General features: G+C 46.4%; 1 protein-coding gene across 2 annotated transcripts; it reads left to right on the forward strand.

Moving 5' to 3' along the window:
* The first annotated feature begins 1,164 nt into the window (after nucleotides 1–1,164).
* LOC106887666 (chromosome unknown open reading frame, human C1orf167) lies at nucleotides 1,165–18,228 on the forward strand. Of its 2 annotated transcripts, none has more exons than XM_014941332.1 (20): nucleotides 1,165–4,812; nucleotides 5,353–5,396; nucleotides 5,954–6,173; nucleotides 6,351–6,526; nucleotides 7,004–7,101; nucleotides 7,468–7,654; nucleotides 8,089–8,270; nucleotides 8,593–8,779; nucleotides 8,956–9,178; nucleotides 9,727–9,908; nucleotides 10,074–10,170; nucleotides 10,582–10,724; nucleotides 11,230–11,438; nucleotides 12,182–12,326; nucleotides 14,627–14,894; nucleotides 15,468–15,576; nucleotides 15,795–16,023; nucleotides 16,132–16,267; nucleotides 17,031–17,141; nucleotides 17,855–18,228. In XM_014941332.1, the coding sequence occupies exons 1-20, from the start codon at nucleotides 3,523–3,525 to the stop codon at nucleotides 17,912–17,914; spliced, it is 4,296 nt and encodes a 1,431-aa protein (XP_014796818.1). In that variant the 5' UTR covers nucleotides 1,165–3,522; the 3' UTR covers nucleotides 17,915–18,228. The 2 variants fall into 2 exon arrangements, with proteins under 2 accessions (XP_014796818.1, XP_014796819.1); XM_014941333.1 differs by having other exon boundaries at nucleotides 1,166–4,812; nucleotides 7,471–7,654.
* The last annotated feature ends 262 nt before the right edge of the window (nucleotides 18,229–18,490 follow it).

Raw genomic sequence — 18,490 nt, forward strand, 5'->3', positions numbered from 1 at the left:
TGGGGGCGAGAGCGGCTTTCCAGTGGCCATCTGCAGCCCCGGTGGCAGGCGGCGTTGCTAATCGCTGGGGGATAAGCTGCTTACAGTGACCCAGCTGGAACGCGTGGGGTTTGGGGCATTAAGGGGGGACAAAGCTGTGGGTCTGTTCTTGCAAAGGAGGTGCAGGCACAGAGAGTCGAGTGTCCCATCCCTGAGGTTCTGGCGAGGCCCAGTGGCATGTCCAGCAGTGGCGGCTATCAGAGTGAGTAAGTGCCAATGAGGAGAGGTGCATCTGCACCCATTGAGAACGCTGGGAGCCATTGGGGATGCTGAGCGGGGTCTGGGGTGTGTGCCCAGCCATGGCAGCTGAGAACGGGCCTGAAATGGCTCCCCTGGGCTGGGGCTGTGGGTGATGGCCCTGCCGCTCCCACCACCATGTCCTGGGATACTGGTTGGTTCTTGGATGGATGGAAGGATGCGAAGGGAGCTGCTGGGTGGCTGTTCCTCAGCTTCTGGAGTAATAACTGGTTAAGGGAAGAGTGCTTGTGTGTGCCTGTTGATGTTGAAGTGGTAACGAGAGTCTCATGTGATGGCAGTGATGACTGAGCAGTGGGGGAAAACCCTTGTTTCTGAGGCACCTGAAGCGTGATCTCAGCTCAATCCCTGGTCCCAACTTGGAACATGAAATGGACCAGCCTTGGTCTGCAGGGGTGGGAAAATAAGCATTGTCTGTAGGGTGCCCATGTGTTTATTATGGGTCTCTCATTGTCATTGTAATGCTAAAACGGCATTCACTTGAAAGAGCTTCATTTACTTTCCTGAACTGTGCTATTTCCTTTTGCTTAAAACAACAGAAGTATGTTGATCAGCTTAATTTTTGTTAGCTTAATTGTATTTCTTTTAAGTTTTAATGCATTAGTGTGTTGCTGCAAAGTGTACATAGTAAGCATGCGTTAAATGTTTTGGTTGGAAACATCAAAGCTAATATGAAATCCATTGGTCATGGATTTTGCAGTTCACAAAATCTCTGGCTTGCCTCAAGTATCTCTTTTGGTCTTAGCAGAAGTTTTTAAAAAGCACTTCATAAAATCTTGTTGCCCTTTGAGTAAGATTAACTGCTGCTTAAAAGTGGCTATGTTCAAGTCATGAATGGCAAATTTGGGAAGACAAACATGATTTTTAAAGGATGCTATGTCTTCCTAATCTCAGTGAGACTGAAATTAGACACGAGTGAGGTGAAGAACAGTGCCTAAAATAATACAGCAATGTGTTGACAACTTGATACCTGGCAGAAAGAACTGAAATGGAGAACTAAAAAGATCAAATGAGTTATAAAGAAAATAGGTATGTCTAGGTTCTTGAGCATAGTAGTAGTCCAGTGCCGGGTTCCAGGTGTTCATGGAGCAAAACAGCAATGATAAACACGATGGTTTTATGTTCTTTCATAATTCAAATCCTTTATAACACCCTCTTGTGATGCATTATTAGTTGGCTAGATATTCCTGGGATGCAAGGCGTGCTTCTGTGGAACACCAGTCAGCTGCATTTTGTGGTTATACTTCATGCAGTGATAGGCACCCTAAAGAAGGCAGCCATGCTTTCTCCGTTCACTCTGTAATTGCCGACTTCTACTTGTCTGGAAAAAATAATGAGATCTTTCTGTTCATGGTACAGTTAGTGATGTATGAGAAGCATTAATGGCAGTTCCCAAGGATAATTACAACACTCCATTACTATCTCCTGTTGCTTTAGTAATTGAGTTTACTCCCCAGTTTGTGCTGATTATTGCAAGAGTCTGCATGTGAGGACAAGCGGGCTGTTTGCAAACAGGGATGACTGAGAGTCACATGCTTTCTTAGAAAAGCAACTTAGAAGAGATAAACATAGTCTGGAAACAGAGTGCAATTTGACAAGAGGCTTTCTGGTATTCGAGTATGTTTGAAAAAGGCAACGGGCATTGATTTCACAGGCTGTGTTATTTCTTTCTTTTCAGAGTGACTGGGGTTTTTTATGCTGGTATAGGTATGTGTGTCTCTTCACAATGCCATTTTCATTTTTTAAAAGGAAAGTGGAAAAGAATGGTGGTTAGAATGACAGCGTGATTGACATCTTGCTTTTAAGACTTGAGGGAATGAAAGCGCAGTGCCCTCAAATTGCACTTACCTGTTAGCAGCAACTTACAAATCAGAGCTCAGGACCAGTGTTAAATGTGTAACCATCTGACTTAGCAGTTAGACTGCAAAGTAGGTCTTCCATCTGTCCTGTGACTCTTCCAGGTTAGAGGACGATATAGATTCTCTGGATGTCTAAACATGGTTTCATGCTTTAGGGTGGACAAGAAGAATTTTGCCTGCATAGCCTTGAACATTTGCAGGGCTGTAGCATAATACATGGGCATATTTTCACTTGTTAAGCGGTTAAACAGTACCTTAGGTAGAGGCACTACCTCTCCTATCAGCCCTGGAGAAGATGCAAGCGTGGAGGAGATCCGAGCTGGATTTCCAATCAGTGAAGAGGGGTAAGCATTGTACTCCAGCTGGAACCATGTTGCTCTGACTTCTGTAAAAACACGTTCTTTTAGACCTGTTCTTGTTTGCTGCCATGTAGATCTGGTTAGATATAAAGCATTCCAGAAAAGTGGCCACAGACCACCTTGTTTTGGCAGCAGGACCGTTTGGCCTTCCTAGCAGCAAGTTCTTTTTGAGGCTGCAGGTGCATGCATAATGCTGGAAGTCTTTGTTTTCCAGGTTTTCTGTTGAGAACTGAATCTGTCCCCTTCAGTCATTCCTGCTCTGCCAGACATGATTGTCTGCTGAGAAACAGGAGGACAGTAGTGTCTGTAATGCTTTCAGGACTGAGGCTGGTGGACTGGAGACAAGAAATTCATAAGGAAAGTACCCAAAGCCTTTGGCAAACTAGGCAAGATATGAGGAGAAATACGCATGCTCCTTTGTTTATATTTCTTCTTATTTTTCTTCAGAGCAAAGAAACATTCAGAAGAATGTGAATGTTGATCTGTATTTGGGCACTAGAAGTCCAGTGGACGTTTCTCATCGCTGGTTTGAGGCTGCGGCGTTCAGTGTAACTCCCAGCCAGGCAGCAGAACAAGGCCGTCTGTGTACAACACCTCTGCCAGCTGGGAAGAGAGATCCTAGTCTGAGAAAGACTAATCTCTCCTGCCCTTCTCAGCCGTTCCAGGACACCACCGGTCAGTTCTCCAGTTCCTGCTCCTTGCAGCAGAATAATCTGTGCCCTAGGCTGCAGCAGCACAGCTCAAAGTGTGTGGCTCACAGGATTCCCCATCTCGCTTTGTCAGCGCTCCCTGCTGTGAATCTCCCTCAGAAACACTCACACTTTGAGACTTACAGTTTAGAAAGGAGAAGGGGTAAGAGTATTGACTTTCCTCGACACCACCATCAGAAAGCAAAGGTAGCTGGTAGCTGCTCCATACTCACTGCTCGTCATCGCTGCTTAGAAAATAGGAACAAGAATAGTGATTATCCTGTTGAAAAACAACAGCATCAGCCTCTTGCTGCTTCTTGTATGGATCCTGTGAACCCTTCACTGGTCAATGCACGCTTGTTATCTTGTACTGTAGATTCCCCTCTCAGGGACAAATCAGTAGTGTGTCCTCCTTCAAGGAGCTCAAGTAAAAGTGTGAATGCTTGTTGTAGTTCAGCCCTGACCTTGGGGGATCTCGATCCATCTAGTTTGGAGTCCCTTCAATCTATTTTGCAGTCCTCACAGATTTCTGCTGGCTTGTACTGTTCCATCCAGAGGCTTAAGCAAGAAACTGCTTTGATGGGGATAAGGGGCTCTGTCCCTCTGGAGCCCAAGTCTTCTCCAGTCAGTGGCAGTTTCTGCTTTGCTGCTGATGATTCATCTCCTAGTATCCTGAGCATAGGAGAACAGCTAGCTGGAGTGAAGACCAGTGCTGCTCAGGCAAGACTGAAATGGGGTGTCCCATTTGCTAAAGACTGGAGCCTTGGTGCAGTGACAAGGGACTTCAGTTGTGCAGAACCTCTCTCTGTCTCTCACAGATATGGGTACATTGACTCAAATACATGGAGAACCAAAATTTCAGGTGACATCCAGCCAAAAACCCACTCTTCTGGGGTGGGCTCTGGCAGGCTAGTGGATACAGAAGCAGATTCCCTCTACAGTTGCTCCCCTTATTTCAGATGCCAGTCCCAGGCAAAGCCAACTATGGAAACTGGTAGTCTTTATGTTCATACAAAAAGTCATTCCCCTGGAAAGGTTCTTAAAGGCAAAGAGACATCTGATGGGGCATCCCCATGTGCTGCATCTCAGAAGAAAGACCTTCCAGCCAGTTTGTGTCCAGAGGGTTTGCAGGTGTCACTAGAGACAGATTTGGGGGGTGCTCAAATGAATGTTGGTGTAGCCATGTATGGGACCCCAAGGGAAGTGTGCGTGAGAGTCACTTCTCCTCCTGGAGAGAAAGAGTTCAGACCAGTCCAGCAGCTTAGTATTAAATCTGTAGGAGTCAACAAATCTGAACCTCGTGTTAAGTCCAGCAAAGAGTCGGGAGAGGTATGTGACTCTAGATCACGAGCAGCCAGAAGAGTGGGTCTGGTGGGCAGCAGCCAGTCCAGCCCTTTCGGTATTCACGTTGAAGAAGGCTATGGTGGACATTCTGACATGAATGTGAGCAGAGAAGTAAGGAGAAACAAACACTCCCACCAAAGCAGCTGGAAGAATTGGGACGCTGATGCCAATCTCGACCAGTCTGAAGAACCTTCTGCAGAGAGGAGTGCCAAAGAACCACAGTGCTGTGAAGAAGGAAACCAGACACAGGACACTGTGTCCAGAGAGGTAAGGGTGTACTCACTGCGTAGCATCCCTGTTTACAGATATTACTTGTGCTTCTTTCCACTTCTTGCTAGAGGTGCAGACTTGATGGGGATGCTTGTCCTACAGTTTTTTCTGGCACTGAATGGCCAGATTTTCCTCTCTTATGGCCCTGCTCCATCCCAACATATGCATCTTTCTGTGTGCAGGCTTCTTCCTAAAGAACAGCTCATTAACTTGGTTGTTCTTGGGAATGTGAACACCTATTTATATTCTCTGTATCTACTTGCAGAGGGAAAGCACTAAACTGGTTTTTACTCTTTGCATAGTTGCAGGGCCCTGACATTTCCATTTTGTTGTGCTTTTCTGTGTCTGAATCATGTGAGAGTATTCACCAGAGCAGTGGTAGGGGCAGTGTCAAAGGCATCTGATGTAATAACACTGTCCTGAGGCAGCATTGTTCTGGTCTCCATCCAAAATGAATTACCATGCTGGGCACAGACAAATCCTTCAACAGAGTACTGTGAATAATCATGTGAGTTACTGTCTTTTGTCTGTTTACAGGTCTCAGAGAACAGCTTCTGGTCATTGAAGGTGAATGAGCAAAGGTAAAAAGACTCTGTGTTTATATATCAATGTGCTGGTAGTTAACAGGGGAGGAAAACTTACCTTAGGTAAGTAAGGTAAAGACTTAACCTACATTATTCTGCCATGGTTGGCTCAGAGGCTATATTCATTTGTTTTCAAAGAGTTGCCATCTAGAATGGAACATGCTCTAAAAAATAATTTCTGTATCCTTTAAATTCCAGCTTCTAAATTCATCATTGGCTGTTGCTAACAGTGAAAAAGCATTGCTACCATATATGCTACTTTTCAGTGCAGCAATACCCAGCATGCTCACTGCATAGTTAGCAAAGATCAAGAACTGGGCTTATCCATCAGATGGGATTCAAATTTTTGATCTCTGGATAAGATGTGTGTGATTGCTACCAATTTAGTAACAGTGATACCTTAAATTGGTGTGAGACTGCAGGTTTTTCACCCTTTAGAATGATTTGAAATACCTTTTTTCAGCTTGACAGTTGAATTTCGATTGCCACCTCCTGGCTGTGTTTGACTTTCCTTTCTGTTAACTGGAGCTCACTTTTGGTTTTTTCTCTTTAAGTTTCCAGCACTTGTGTGACAGAGAAATGCTAACTAAATGTTTCCAAGCATGGAGGGGACACATCCTCTGGAAAAGAGCTGCAGCCAGGCAGCTTTACAGACAGCAACTGCTTCGGAAGGGCCTTGGTGCTTTGAAGTGGGCTGTGCACCAGAGGAGGATGCAGCTGGAGGTAGCTCGGCAGAGACACGCCTGGGCTCTGCTAGCTGTCAGCTTTCGCAGGGTGAGGATGGGCAAGGGACAGTAGAAGCCATGAGTTTTCTGTTGTGCAGTCAGAAAAGGCAGAAATCCTATTTGGACAGGGAGGAGGAAGGGGTACCCTGTATGAAATTCAGCAATGTGGACCCTGATACTGGTACTGTGCCTGCAGTTTGTTCTAATGCTGTGGTTTCTCCTTCAGTGGAAGGAAGCTGTGGTAAAACAGAGCAAGAATCAACCTCTACTGCCTGAGCCATATTCTTGTACCCAAAGTTCATCGGTGGGATTTTTTGGAGTAGGAAGATTAGCAACTATGACAACCTCAGCTCAGCAGCAGCTTACAGTAGGATACTCAAAAGAAGCTGAGCAGGCTTGTAGGTAAGCTGAGAGCATTCTCTTCCTGTTATCTTGGACAAGTGGAGGTTTAGAAACACACAGAGAACTTTTTCTCAAATGGGGGGAAACTTGTTTCCGGGTCCTTGGATATATTGCTGCAGATAAGCACTGCAAGAATTAATAAATTAGTTTTAAGAATGAAACAATCCTATTTCAGAGCTTCTGTGCAGTAGTGTTTTCAGTCTGATTTGGGTGTCTGACAGAAATACTCCTGTACTATTTCCCGAGTTCAGCTATCACCTGCTTATGTGATACAGGTGTGAATGAGATTTGGTCTCTAGCAGGACAGAAGAGGTGTCAAAAGAAATACCTTTTTGTTGTGCCCTCTGATTCTGAAGACAGAAGAACAGGTCCAGACAAAAAGAGAGAGCTACTTAGAGAAAAGACGGGCTCTGGATTCTGTTCTATGAGTGCCTCTTTGGACAGAAGGATGTTAAAGCATGCTTGTCGCTCTTTCAGGGTGGAGGGAGGTCTGTGGACACAGCTTCATCGTAAGCAGAGAGGAGACGAGTTCTGCTTGAGAGCTCAAGCAATCAGAGATATGAGGCAGCTAGCAGGTAAGCACACGTTCCATAGCTTTGGAACTGCTTGGAGGTAATCACCATTTCACTGTGTTTCTTGGTTTGTGTCTAGTTGTTGCTTTGACCTGAATCTTTTAGAACCTGATCCTGCAAATAGCTGGGCCAGTATCTGTGATGGTGGGGGGTGCCCCACTCACTGTGTCATACCCCTTTTGCCTTGTTCCTCGTATTAATTCAGCTGCAGCAGATGCTGTTGCTCCAGCAATGTGAGCTGTCTCCCTTAGGTGCCCTTTTTCAGGCAGCTAGAGTTCAACCAGGGGGTTTTTGTTGTGTGACACTTAAGTTTAAAGTTCTTCTAAGTTCTTGTTCTTCCCGTCAATCTCTTCCTGCCCTGCAACACAGCAGCTTTCAGACTGTGGCGCCTACAGAAGGAACTACTGAGCAAAGAGGAAGCCAGGCTTTTGGAAGCTCGGGCTCTCCTGAAAAAGAAGAAGCTACGAAACACTTTCTGTTTGTGGCGTTCCCGATGCTTGGAGATGGAACAGATTTTAGCACTGAGAACTCAGATCCAAAGAAACTTGGTCTCCCGGTAAGTTGATGAGATCTATTTTTCATGTGAAAAGTTCACTGTGAAAGTCCAAGAAATGATAGAGCCAATCCAGTGATGGGTTGTTCCATCTTAAAGCTGTCTATTATTTTGTTTTAGGAGTTAATAAAGATGAAAATAGGGGTAGAAACATGAAAATGAACTACTGTGGCCAGAGATGTTATGACTTGCCTCCTACACACTGCTAAAGATTTTTGGTCCTTACCTTTGATATCCTGAAATACCAAATCTGAGAGCAGCCATAGTGCTGCAGTGCTCTAAGCATGATGGTGGCTTTTTAATGAAATAAACAAATGGAAGCTCAGAAGATGACAACTTCTGCCTGTCTTTACTGAACTAAACCCAGTCTCAGGAGGAGACGTGTACACTCTTTACATGGTTTTCCATGTGGTTTTATTTTCCCTTGGTATTCTCAGGTGCTTCAGTGCATGGAAGGAGACTGTTGAGCAGAAGGCACTTTACAGGTGCAGCCTGGCCCATCTCAGAGCAATATCACTGAGGAAATACTTCCAGCGGTGGCTTCAGATGCTGCAGGTCAGAGAAGATGATAAGCAGGCAATGGTGAACTACTTCCTCCTCCAGTGGCGGCAGCATTATGGTAAGCAGCTTGGGGTCTGTGCAGGATCTTAGATTTGGAGGTGCTTAGGCTTCTTCCTCGTCTTGGTGAAAACCGGCTGAAAACAATCCCGTAACAGAGAAACTCAGATGATATGTGGTATTAACAAACTAGAGCGAGCAGACAGAGGACTAGTTGTTGTACATGACAGTGAAGATGACAGGGAGATATGTTGCTCCGCTTCATAAACCTAGCAGAAAGTCTTAAACTTTGCTGAAAAGAAGCGTTTTGAGCACTGGGCTGAGTTTGTTAGGGATGCTTTCTGACAAACTTTCTCTCTTGTCACTCTCTGCAACTGGTTAAGGTCCAGTTATAAGCTCAGTAGCTGACAAATCTATGACACAAAGGCATGAAGATCAGCCATTGTGGACTGTAGAGAGACGGTTTCCAGAGAAAATGGGCTACTCTCTTGATGACGTCTGCCAAAAGGTGGAGCTCCAGAGAGTGTATCTGCTGTGGAAAGCAAGGCTGTGCGAGCATCACAGAGCTGAGTGAGTGAAGAAGAGCCAGTTCCTGAGCCCTGCCCTCATTAGTGGTGTCCACTTGACTTTCCTTCTGGTCCTTCTGGAAGAACCCCTTTTACTTCTGGCATCCATCATGTCTGTACTAGTATCCCCCTCTCTATCCCTTTTCAATCACTTTGTTGTCTCAATATATTCTGTCTCAGTTCTTTCTCTCAGACTTTGGAGCAGTGTAGACTCAGAAAAGCTCTGAAATTGTGGCACCAAAAGTGCCTCATGCTGAAGACAATTGAACAAAGTCCTAAGCACTTGCACAGGACTGTCTGTGAAGAGCCTCTTGCCATGCTGTTTTCTGAGGACCTCTCAACATCTTCTGGTTTTGACAGCAGTGCTCCAGCTACTCAGGCCTCTCAAAGCTCATTGGAAAAGGTTAGGAGGTCTTGATACATCCAGACTGCTCTGAGGTATTAAATTGCTGGGATTCTGCAGGGGGAAATTTCTGTTTCAAGGTGTGTCGTGCTTAGTATTTAGGCCTGAAGAGCACTAAGCGTGTAGAGTCTCCTTGAAATGTAATCAACAATTGTAAAGTCACTTCTCTTGTACCCTTCCTGGTTCATCATTTAGTGACTGGGGAGGTGCTGAGTGAGTTCTCAGTGAGGTTTTCTTGTGCACTTGCTCATGTTTGTGGCTGCAAGGTGGAAGGGATGAGGTACAAAGAGCCTCATCGCTGAGAAAGTGCCCATGCCTGTTTCCCCTTTTCTCAGTATTGAAATAACTAGTGTAGAAATAACTTCCCTATGACTCACCTGTTTGCAGTCCAGAGCTGTACTTGCTAGCCTGCAGTTCCTTTGGATGCATACTAGATTTTCCTGAATCCTTGGCAAAAAGAGGAGTAAATGGCAAGGTCATAACTTAACTAAGTGATTTCATTGTGAGGACACTTACCTTACAGCACATTTTTCCCTCCATACCTGCAGGAATACAGTTTTAGTGACAGCAGCCAGCAGAGCTTCTCCTCTCTTCTGCCTGCTGAGGATGTCACACACATGCCATATTACAGTTCTTTCCTGCAACTACACCAGTGCGCAGAGCTGCCAGCTGAGCTGGGAGGGGACCTGTACTTGCAGGCATCCTTTCCTCCACGGAGTATTGGGTATGGGTAAGTTGGAGACTGGTTCCTTGGGATGCTGGTAGCAGTTGCCCCTTGTTTGGTCTGGCTGAATTCCTTCCTTGCGGCCAGTCCCTGATGTCATCTCACAGCATCCTTCCGGATGCTTTATCCTCTTCTTTCTTTCCCTTTTCCCCTGGCACTTTTGTCTTGCAGAAGAAATTGGTTTGTGGGAGGTCAGTTCCAGTCACTGGCACTGCAGAGTCCAGACAACAATGTCCAGCCTCTCACAGGTTACTCTCCATGGGACGAGGTAAGGCTGGGAAGTGGTACAGTGCATGGAAATGTACAAATGTTTTCTGCAACACACGATTTAGTGAAGAGCCTTTGCGTTTCAGTATCAGTGTATGGAAGGTCTCACTGCTATTCTTTCTTTGTTATTATCTCTTCTCTCTAATCTCCCAAGGTTTAGGAGATTAAGGCATTTCTCAGAGTAACTCTTGCCTACCATTTACCAGCTGAGTTGGAAATTGGCCGTGTGTCAAGGATTTAAAAGGGATATGTTAGACCATCATGTCTGGGTGTTCGTGCGGTGTGGGGGGGTTAGCAGCAGGGAGTTAGGCAACCACAGAAGTCACAGCAGCAAGGAGGAAGGGCTGAGCTGCATGGAGTGACTGTGTTACAGGAGCAGTTCAAGGCCATTTTTTGCTTTTCTGGATTACAGGACTGCAGTTCTGACAAGGAGGTGAAGAGTTGCTGGCACCAAGCAGAGAGATGCTGCCTGCAGAGGTACTTTATTGTCTGGTCAGCTCGAACTCAGCAACTTGTAAAGGCCCAGCAGTACTGCAGGCTCGTTCAGCTGTCTCGGTAGGCATTGTGCTTTCCAGAAGTTACCTAAAGCTGTTGTTGAGAGCTCTATATTTGCTTTTTTAAAAAGAATATTCTTTTAGATATCTTTTTCTGTCTTCAGTGGGAGTTTTGCAGGCCATTATTTTGGGGTTGTCTTTCCTCTTTTAAAATCATTATATCTGAACACCATAATTTCTGGTTTGATGGGATGCCTCACAAATTAGAGCAAGCCCAGCACCACTGATAACAAGCCCCCTGCTAACTTCCTCTCCACTGAACTGGCCTTGCTGTCTGCTCATTCGGAAGTTGAAGGCTTGGCACAGCCAGGACAGAGCACCTTACTCCCAACAACCTGCCTTGTCCATCATTTTCCCTGACACTTAATGGGGAAAGGATGTTAACAGATCAGATGTATTTCCTAAGCTCCCTCATGTGTATGTTTATTGTTAAAGTTTCAGTTACAAGGGTGTGAGTCTGTGCGAGTTGTTCCTAGAGTTGGTGCAACAACCTTTGTCTTTCTCAGAGCCTTTCTCAGCTGGCACCAGTGGGTCATGGAAAACAAGAACCAAAAAGCAGCAGCAGCCCTAAAACATCGAGTTCATTGCTGCCAGATGGCTTTCAGCCTGTGGAAGAGGAGGCTGGCCCAGAAAGTGGAAGCTGACCGGAGATTCAGGTGTCACGTTCACCAGATGACTGCTGATGCTCTGTGGCGTTGGCATTCCTGCTGGCAAAGTGAGTTACCCCTTCCTACAGCAGCACTTGTGTCTGTAAGGGGGGGATGCTGTGGAAATGGTTGGGATGGAGAAAGTCCTACTTCTGGTTGTCCACTGCTTCTCTAGAACGGCACATGCTAGTCCAGGGTTTAGTCAGTGCTTGTGTCACTGCCTTCTTGTGATTACAAGCAGGACACGTGCCCTGCTGGTTTGTAGTGCTTTATGCTAAAGGAGATGCTCCTTTGACAGCTGATTGGAAAAGGGTGGATCTCACTTTACCTGCACTACCAAAGGAGTGCTCAAGCAGTGTGTTTTAGCAGCTGAGGAGTTAAATGGAGTTCAGCTGCAGCATTCCAAGCTTGAGCAGATCCAACAGTCAGGCTTTGCAGGAAGCAGGGTATATCTTTTGTGGTTGCTTAACAATCACTCAGGGGATTCCATGTGCTTTAAGTGCTAATACTGCCAGGGAAGAAACTCCCAATTTTGGATGGAAAACCACCTTGCAGATGAGAGTGGAAGTGATCTGTGATCCCTTGCTTGGGGAAGGGCGGGGGGAAAAAAAATAAAATAAGGTCTGACTGCCTTGTAGACAAAAACTACAAGGTGAGTTGAAAAGTCTCTTCAGCTGCTAAAGAGACAACAGAAAATCTTAGAAGCCTGGTCCCATTTGGTATTTGCAGCAGATGTGTCATTTGCTCTTGTCTGGACTCTGGAAGGAAAAAATTGTTGGGCTCAACTCAGCAAGCTCTTGTGTTCTCTCAGGGAAGCGTGCTTTGAGAGAGCTGCAGCAGCGATGGGCTCAGCACAGCTGCCGGGAGAAGAAGAGGCTGGTCCTGCAGACATGGTATTGCCAAACAAGGAAGCAGAAATATGCAGCTTTATTCTGGGAACGTCTTCTCCTGCACAGGTTTGTTTCCTGCCCTGAAAGCATTTCTGAGGGAGTCGTTGAGTGAGGAGCAATTTATGTAGCAGAGAATGCAGTGTATTCAGAGCAGAGCTTGGGTCTGAACACACAGCTAACTTGTGTGTAAATGGAGGTTCGGAAGGAGTGCTTCCCTGGGGGTGCTCCTACACCAAGGGGTCTGTTACCCTTAGCCTCACACTCCCCATCTTGTTCTTCTCATTCAAAACTTCTCTTCTTTCCAGAACTTCTGTTCAGTATTAGCTATGCAGTGGGGTATTTGTAAACTAAGGAAGGGAGGTGCAACAGATTTGTGTAGCTTAAAAAATTGAAAGTCATACTTCTACTGGAATTATTCAGTATTTGTGGAAATGGTAATGGGCAGAAGAGGTCTTACAGAGATTTGATGTTTAAAAACCTGAATTTTCTAGATTCTGGGGGCAGCATATTGATTTTATTTTAAACTAATATGCAAAATTGAGTTTAATAAAAGTAGAAAAGCACTATTCAGTAAGGCCTGTGAAGGGAGAACTGCAATATTCGATTTATCTTGGTGTTAGTTACAATATAGGTGAAGCTGTAGTATGTTTTGGAGTCTTATATTGTGGTGAAGATCCTGAAAACAGAAGAATTTAATCTGAAGAGCAAGGCATCTGCTGCTAGTCGTTAACAACTACTTTTCTCTCTTAGCTGTTGTTCAGTAGCTTTCTCATTGAAATCTGTTTTGTTTGTGGTTTTTGTTGTGTGAGGCTACTGTCTGCCTGAAACGCAGCAGTGTCCAGCTGCAGTGAACCAGGAATTGCTCACGTGGATCTCGGAGATAATTCAGGAGGATAAGAATGATTAAGATTATTTATGCCAAGGATTCATTTAAAGCAGGTTTAGCCCTAGCAGATTTCCTTTTGAATTGCAGGTTCAGGCTGAGGGGAAACAAAGATCTGCAAAGGAAAGAGCAACTAAAAACCCAGTAAAACCTTAGTGGCTGTGATGCTTAGGCTCCGCACTCACCCTACCCAGTTGCATTTTCTTCTGCAAATCAATCTGTGTGGTGGCACCCTAGTGGGGAGTGTGTTTGAGAGAAGTCCTTAATGTTTCTCCTTCCTGTAGAGTGCGTCTCCACCATTAATCTTCCTTCCGAGTTCTCCTTTGATGAGAGAGCGCTTCTAATTTCTCACCTGGATATGGTACAGGCTGAGCCCTGTCTCTTCTGAGGGGGGCATTTTTCATGCTAGGATAACCTGCAATAGATTCTCTTGATCTTCAGAGAAGCCTGCCAGGCAGAGGATATTTACACCTCTGCCCTATGGTGCAGTGGGGTGATTTGCATAATGAAAGTCCAAGTGGAACAAGGAACCAAAAGGATAAGCCAGGAGTTAAAAGCAGATTGGCTTCTGGGGTTGCAGAGGAAGACTGGCCTCCTCTGCGTCAGCCTGCAAGATATAGAGAGATTATTCTGGGTGCAGATTTACAGTGCTGTTAATAGTAACTCCCATAGACATTGATTTTTTTTTGGAATAAAATTGTCTCCATAAAGATTCTCATTGCACATGCCATGTACGCAGGCCCTTGGTTTGTGACAGCCAAGAAAAAAATGAAAATCTGAATCTTTACAACAAGCTGCTGTCTCAAAAGCAGCCTGGTTCTGCAGCAGGCAGATTTAAGGAATCTGCTGGGTTCCATGCTGAAGGAGATTTTAGCAGTTTTATTCTCATCCCATAAGGAAAAAGCCTTCTTCAGGCATCATCCTAAAGGTCATCTGCTGGCACAGAGAAAGATTGAAGAGTGACTAATTTAATTCCTTCCTTTCTTTTTTTTTGAAGGATGCACTATGTGTAGGGACAGGGGAGCCTAGTGTGTTTGTAGGCAAAGGAAAAACATAGTGTAACATTGCATTCAGTTTGTGGAGGCCTTTGAAGAGAAGGAAATGCTAAAATGGCCAGAAAGAAGCAGATGTACTACCAGGCTTTGAGGATTTGAGAGGTAACAGTCCTGGGAATGTAAAGCAGACTGAGGGCAAGTTTTTAGTAGAAAGAAACTGTAGTGAGAAGTCTGAACTTACACCTCCCAAGGACAGGGCACTGGAAAAATAAGGAACACAGAGAAAGATATGCAAGTGCTGATTGCAGAAGGAATAATAAGAACAACATTTTTTCTTGTTGAATGCTCTTTCACTTGCTTCCACCGCTTAGGTGCAATGCTGCAGGGTGGGATGAGAAGGTGGAATTTGGTCTATAGACTGTTCAGTGCTGACAGGGAAATGTGGCTTTAGGCATCTCCCACTTTTCTGTGCTTGTATTGTTTTCCAGGTGCCTCGTCACCTGGGCCCAGGTCGCTGCTTGTAGACTGAGGCAGCACGAAGCCCTCTCTCATTTTCAAAGGCTCAGAGAGCACCATCTCCTAGTTGTGAGCTTTACTGAGTGGAGGGTGAAATTGTTGAGAGTCCAACAGCGGGTGGTGGGAGAGAGAAACCACAAGTGGCAGGAACCCTCTCAGGGCAAAGCCTGTCACCGCTGGCGAGTGGCCTCCAGAGGACAGCAAGCCCTGCGCCTGGGATCTGTGGCTACGGTAAAACAGGTAAGAAAAGATGAAGATCTGTATGAGACAGTTATTCCTAATTGCCTGTTCTCTTGTGAAGACCTTGGTGAGTCACTAGGCACCGAGACACAGTGACAAGACTTGTGTAAAAACATGGGTTTGACTGGTGCTGACTGCTTAGTCCCTGCCTTGAAATTCTTTACAGACTGTGCACGCGATTCCATCGCCATAATCTGGCACTGATTGCAGCAACTGTCTGGAGCACAGCAACAAGGAACGGGGACATTTTGACCAGAGAGAGGAGAGCACTCCTTCCTCTCTGCTCAAAGATGAGATGGGCTAATCACTGTCCCTGCAGAGCAGAGCGAGCTGTCAGAGTTGCAGCTTTTTTCAAAAGGCTCACAGCTAGCAAACCACAAAGAGGTCGATTGATTTGGAAGGGCTGAGTCAGTCCTGCTGGGATCTCATCTGTGCAGTTTTCAGCCTGGGGTCTAGCACATTAAACTACCTGCAGGGAGAGACACATAAATGTGTCTCTAAGGCTAGTTTGTGTGTGCTGTCCATGTGCATTGTGTTTAGTCTTGGCTGCAGCTGTGTTATTTCTGTTTGCAGGCCTGCAACTACTGGACCAAAGCAGCTGCCTTTTCCCAGTGCTCACGGCAGTGCAGTACCCTGATAGGAGCCAGGAAGAGCAGGAAGATGTCTCTGTCTCGGTCCATAAGTAAGAAGATGGCCCCCTTCTCTCTTCCTTTCATGGGGCCATGTGGGGAGCGTGAGTGAAGAGGGAAGGGGAATAGTGTTTGCCAGCCAGATAACTGTTGAACTCTGTGGGTTCCTTCTGTGCTCAGGAGCCAAAGGACTAAGAGCTCATGGCAGCTCTGATCTCTCCCTCTCTAGCTCTGAGGTTAGCTCCTGTGTGATTCCTCTTTTCTTTCTTAGAAAGAAGAGGCAGAGAAAAGGGTTCAGCGCCAGCTGTCCCTCTTGAGCTTTTTCCCAGTGCCATTCACCGCTGGCTGATGATCTACAGAAACCAAAACAGGGCTGAAAGGCTACTGCTCCCTCACCTGGTAGAGAGACCTGGTGTGGTAGGACCCTCTCCTGCACTTGCAAGGATCCAGGAGAAGAATGCAGAGGTGGACTTGGAGGAGAGGGATCAGAAGTGGCTTGGGTAAGTGGAATGGAGGGCTCTGGGTTTCTTCTGATTGCTGCTATCAGGGAAGGATTCTGTTGTAGAGCTGTTGGGCTGATAATGCTTATTTTCCCCTCTTTCCTACAGGAGGAAGTATCTAAGGTGGTGGCATCACACAGTGACACTTCGCCAGTGCCAGCGGGACAGGAGGCTGCGCTGTCTGGCGAGGGCATGGTATCAGTGGAGAGAGGCCAGCAGGGTGGTGGTGCTGGCTCAGGTGTTGGTGAGTATCTGGTGCTGCCACCAGAGTGTTGGTGATGGCTGTTACTGGGCAAGCCTGCTCTGCTTCCAGCCTCACACACATCCTGGGAGATGAGACCTGGGGATTTAACAAGTTCCAGTGCGCACCAGAAATCCTGGTTTGCTATAGTGCCTACTTTTGCCATCTTTCTCTTTGAAATGCCAGCATGGCAGACTGGCAGATGCACATACTTAATTGTGCTTTGCCCCATCTTACAAATGGGAAACTGAGACGGGATGGATTGCACAGATTGCCTGTAGCCTGTGCGAAAAGTTCACAGCAAGTGTTACAATTTGTGTTCCTGATACATCCCCCTGGTGTCCACAGCCTCCCAAGGGCTGTCACTTGGCCTCCCTTTCTGCTCAGGCCCTGGCCACCTACAGAACAGACCCATGTTCTGTCTGGCTCCCTGGGTGGTGGTGGTGTGAGATGTGCTCTCACCTGCCCGTGGGACGAGGTGACACACGTAGAGCAAGCGCATCTGTCGTCACCGAGGAGCTGTGCCGGAGCACTGGTGGGGCACTGTCCTTTCCCCAGGGTACTGTGGCTTAATTAGCCACAATATTGCAGGAGACAGTAGTTCAGCAAGAGCTTTGTTAGTAGTCAGCTTTTTTGTTACCAAAGCAAAATCATTCAAGAGGGACCCAGGAAAGGAACTGGAAGCAAGGTGGGAAGCAAGCAAGGGAAGTGAGGTAGTTAGGCTGCCAGAGCCCAACTCATCTGTGTGCTGCCTCTCTCCTGGCAGGACCAGCAGCGGCTGATAGAAAAGGCCTGGAGGGTGTGGAGGAGACGGCATTTACAAAGCTGTGTGGTGCGGAATTTTTTGGAGCAGGAAAACAGGAGCCTAGTGGCTCAGGTAAGCACTTATGACTGCTTTAATTCTGTGGACTTCAGTGGACCAAAAAGCACCTCGAAGGGACAACCGTCACTTTCTGTATCTCTCTCCCTGCACAAAGCACTTGCTTAGGGAGAAGTTGAATACATGGAGGCATGGGACTTGCCCATAACAAAGGGAAATAGCTCCCAGCTTTATATGGGTTCATCTTCGGGTGTTTTTCAAAGCTTTGTGTCAGCAGTCAATTTCCCTGACGTGTGCCCCCTGCTCCACTGTTATCAGAGATGTTAATCCACTAATCCCCTGCCCTCAAGAGCCCACTCAGTGAAGAAGCAGGCCCCACGCTGGTGCAGGAGGACTGTGCTGACTTGCACCAGGGACAGGCAAATTGCTATCAATTTGAGTGAGCAGGCAAAGTCTTGGAGCTGAAATAGCCAGTTTGCTCCTCTGCCTGCCTCCCAAAGATCCATGCAGGGTGAGGTCTCCTTTAATGAGACCAGAGCAAGTACTGAAATTAGAGGGCATTGGTCTTCCTTTTCACACTTTGATTTGTACTCTGCACTTCACTTACAGGCTACAGGAAGATAGGGGAGACAGGTCAGGGCTCTGGGAGAACGGTGAGGCAGCTGCTGTAGCCATTGCTAGAGGAAAAGCTTTGTTTAGGGGTATGTGAGGGTGGCTGCAACCCCTCAAGGGTAACCTGAGTATTTGATTTGTCCACTTCACTATTTAAGGCCTTTGGAAGGTGGTGGCAGCTAACAGCACTCCGGCTCAAGGACAAAGGACGCTGCTGAACGGTGGCCTGCCCGCAGCTGCGGCTGGTTTCGGCACACGTGGAGGATACAGCTGGCTGTCACAACAAAGGGCTGGTCCTGCGCAAGCAAGACAGCGAATGCTCTGCTCACGTGATAAAAGCAGGAGTGTGATAGCCAAGGGACAACCAGGAAGAGATGGTACCTTGTGAAAGGTCCTCTTTAAAGGACTGATATCCCATCCCCCTAGAGGCACAAACAGAGAAGTTATTCCCTTTTGTTGTGAGGTTGCATTCTCTTCTCCTCTGGACCCTGATTTTGCTGGAATTCTGATTAAAGGTCAAAAAACCACCTTACAGGCTCTCCCTTTATTCAGTGTTTTTTTTCCTGGACAGGAGTTTAGTGTCACACAGAGGAGTAAGCAAGTACATCAGTCTTAGAGATGAGAAGGAGAAATGTGAAATGCTACATCCTGTTGATTCCAAAGTCTAGGCTGTCCTTGGTAGGTGCAAACACAGATCTTTAGTTTTAGATTTGGCTCTTCCCCTGGGGGGGATTCCCACATGGCTCCCACCTCCTCCCCCTGTCCAGGTCCATCAGCTCTTCATTAAGCCTTTC

This window comes from Calidris pugnax, unplaced genomic scaffold, assembly GCF_001431845.1.
Source record: "Calidris pugnax isolate Ruff unplaced genomic scaffold, ASM143184v1 scaffold82, whole genome shotgun sequence".
Lineage (NCBI taxonomy): Eukaryota > Metazoa > Chordata > Aves > Charadriiformes > Scolopacidae > Calidris > Calidris pugnax.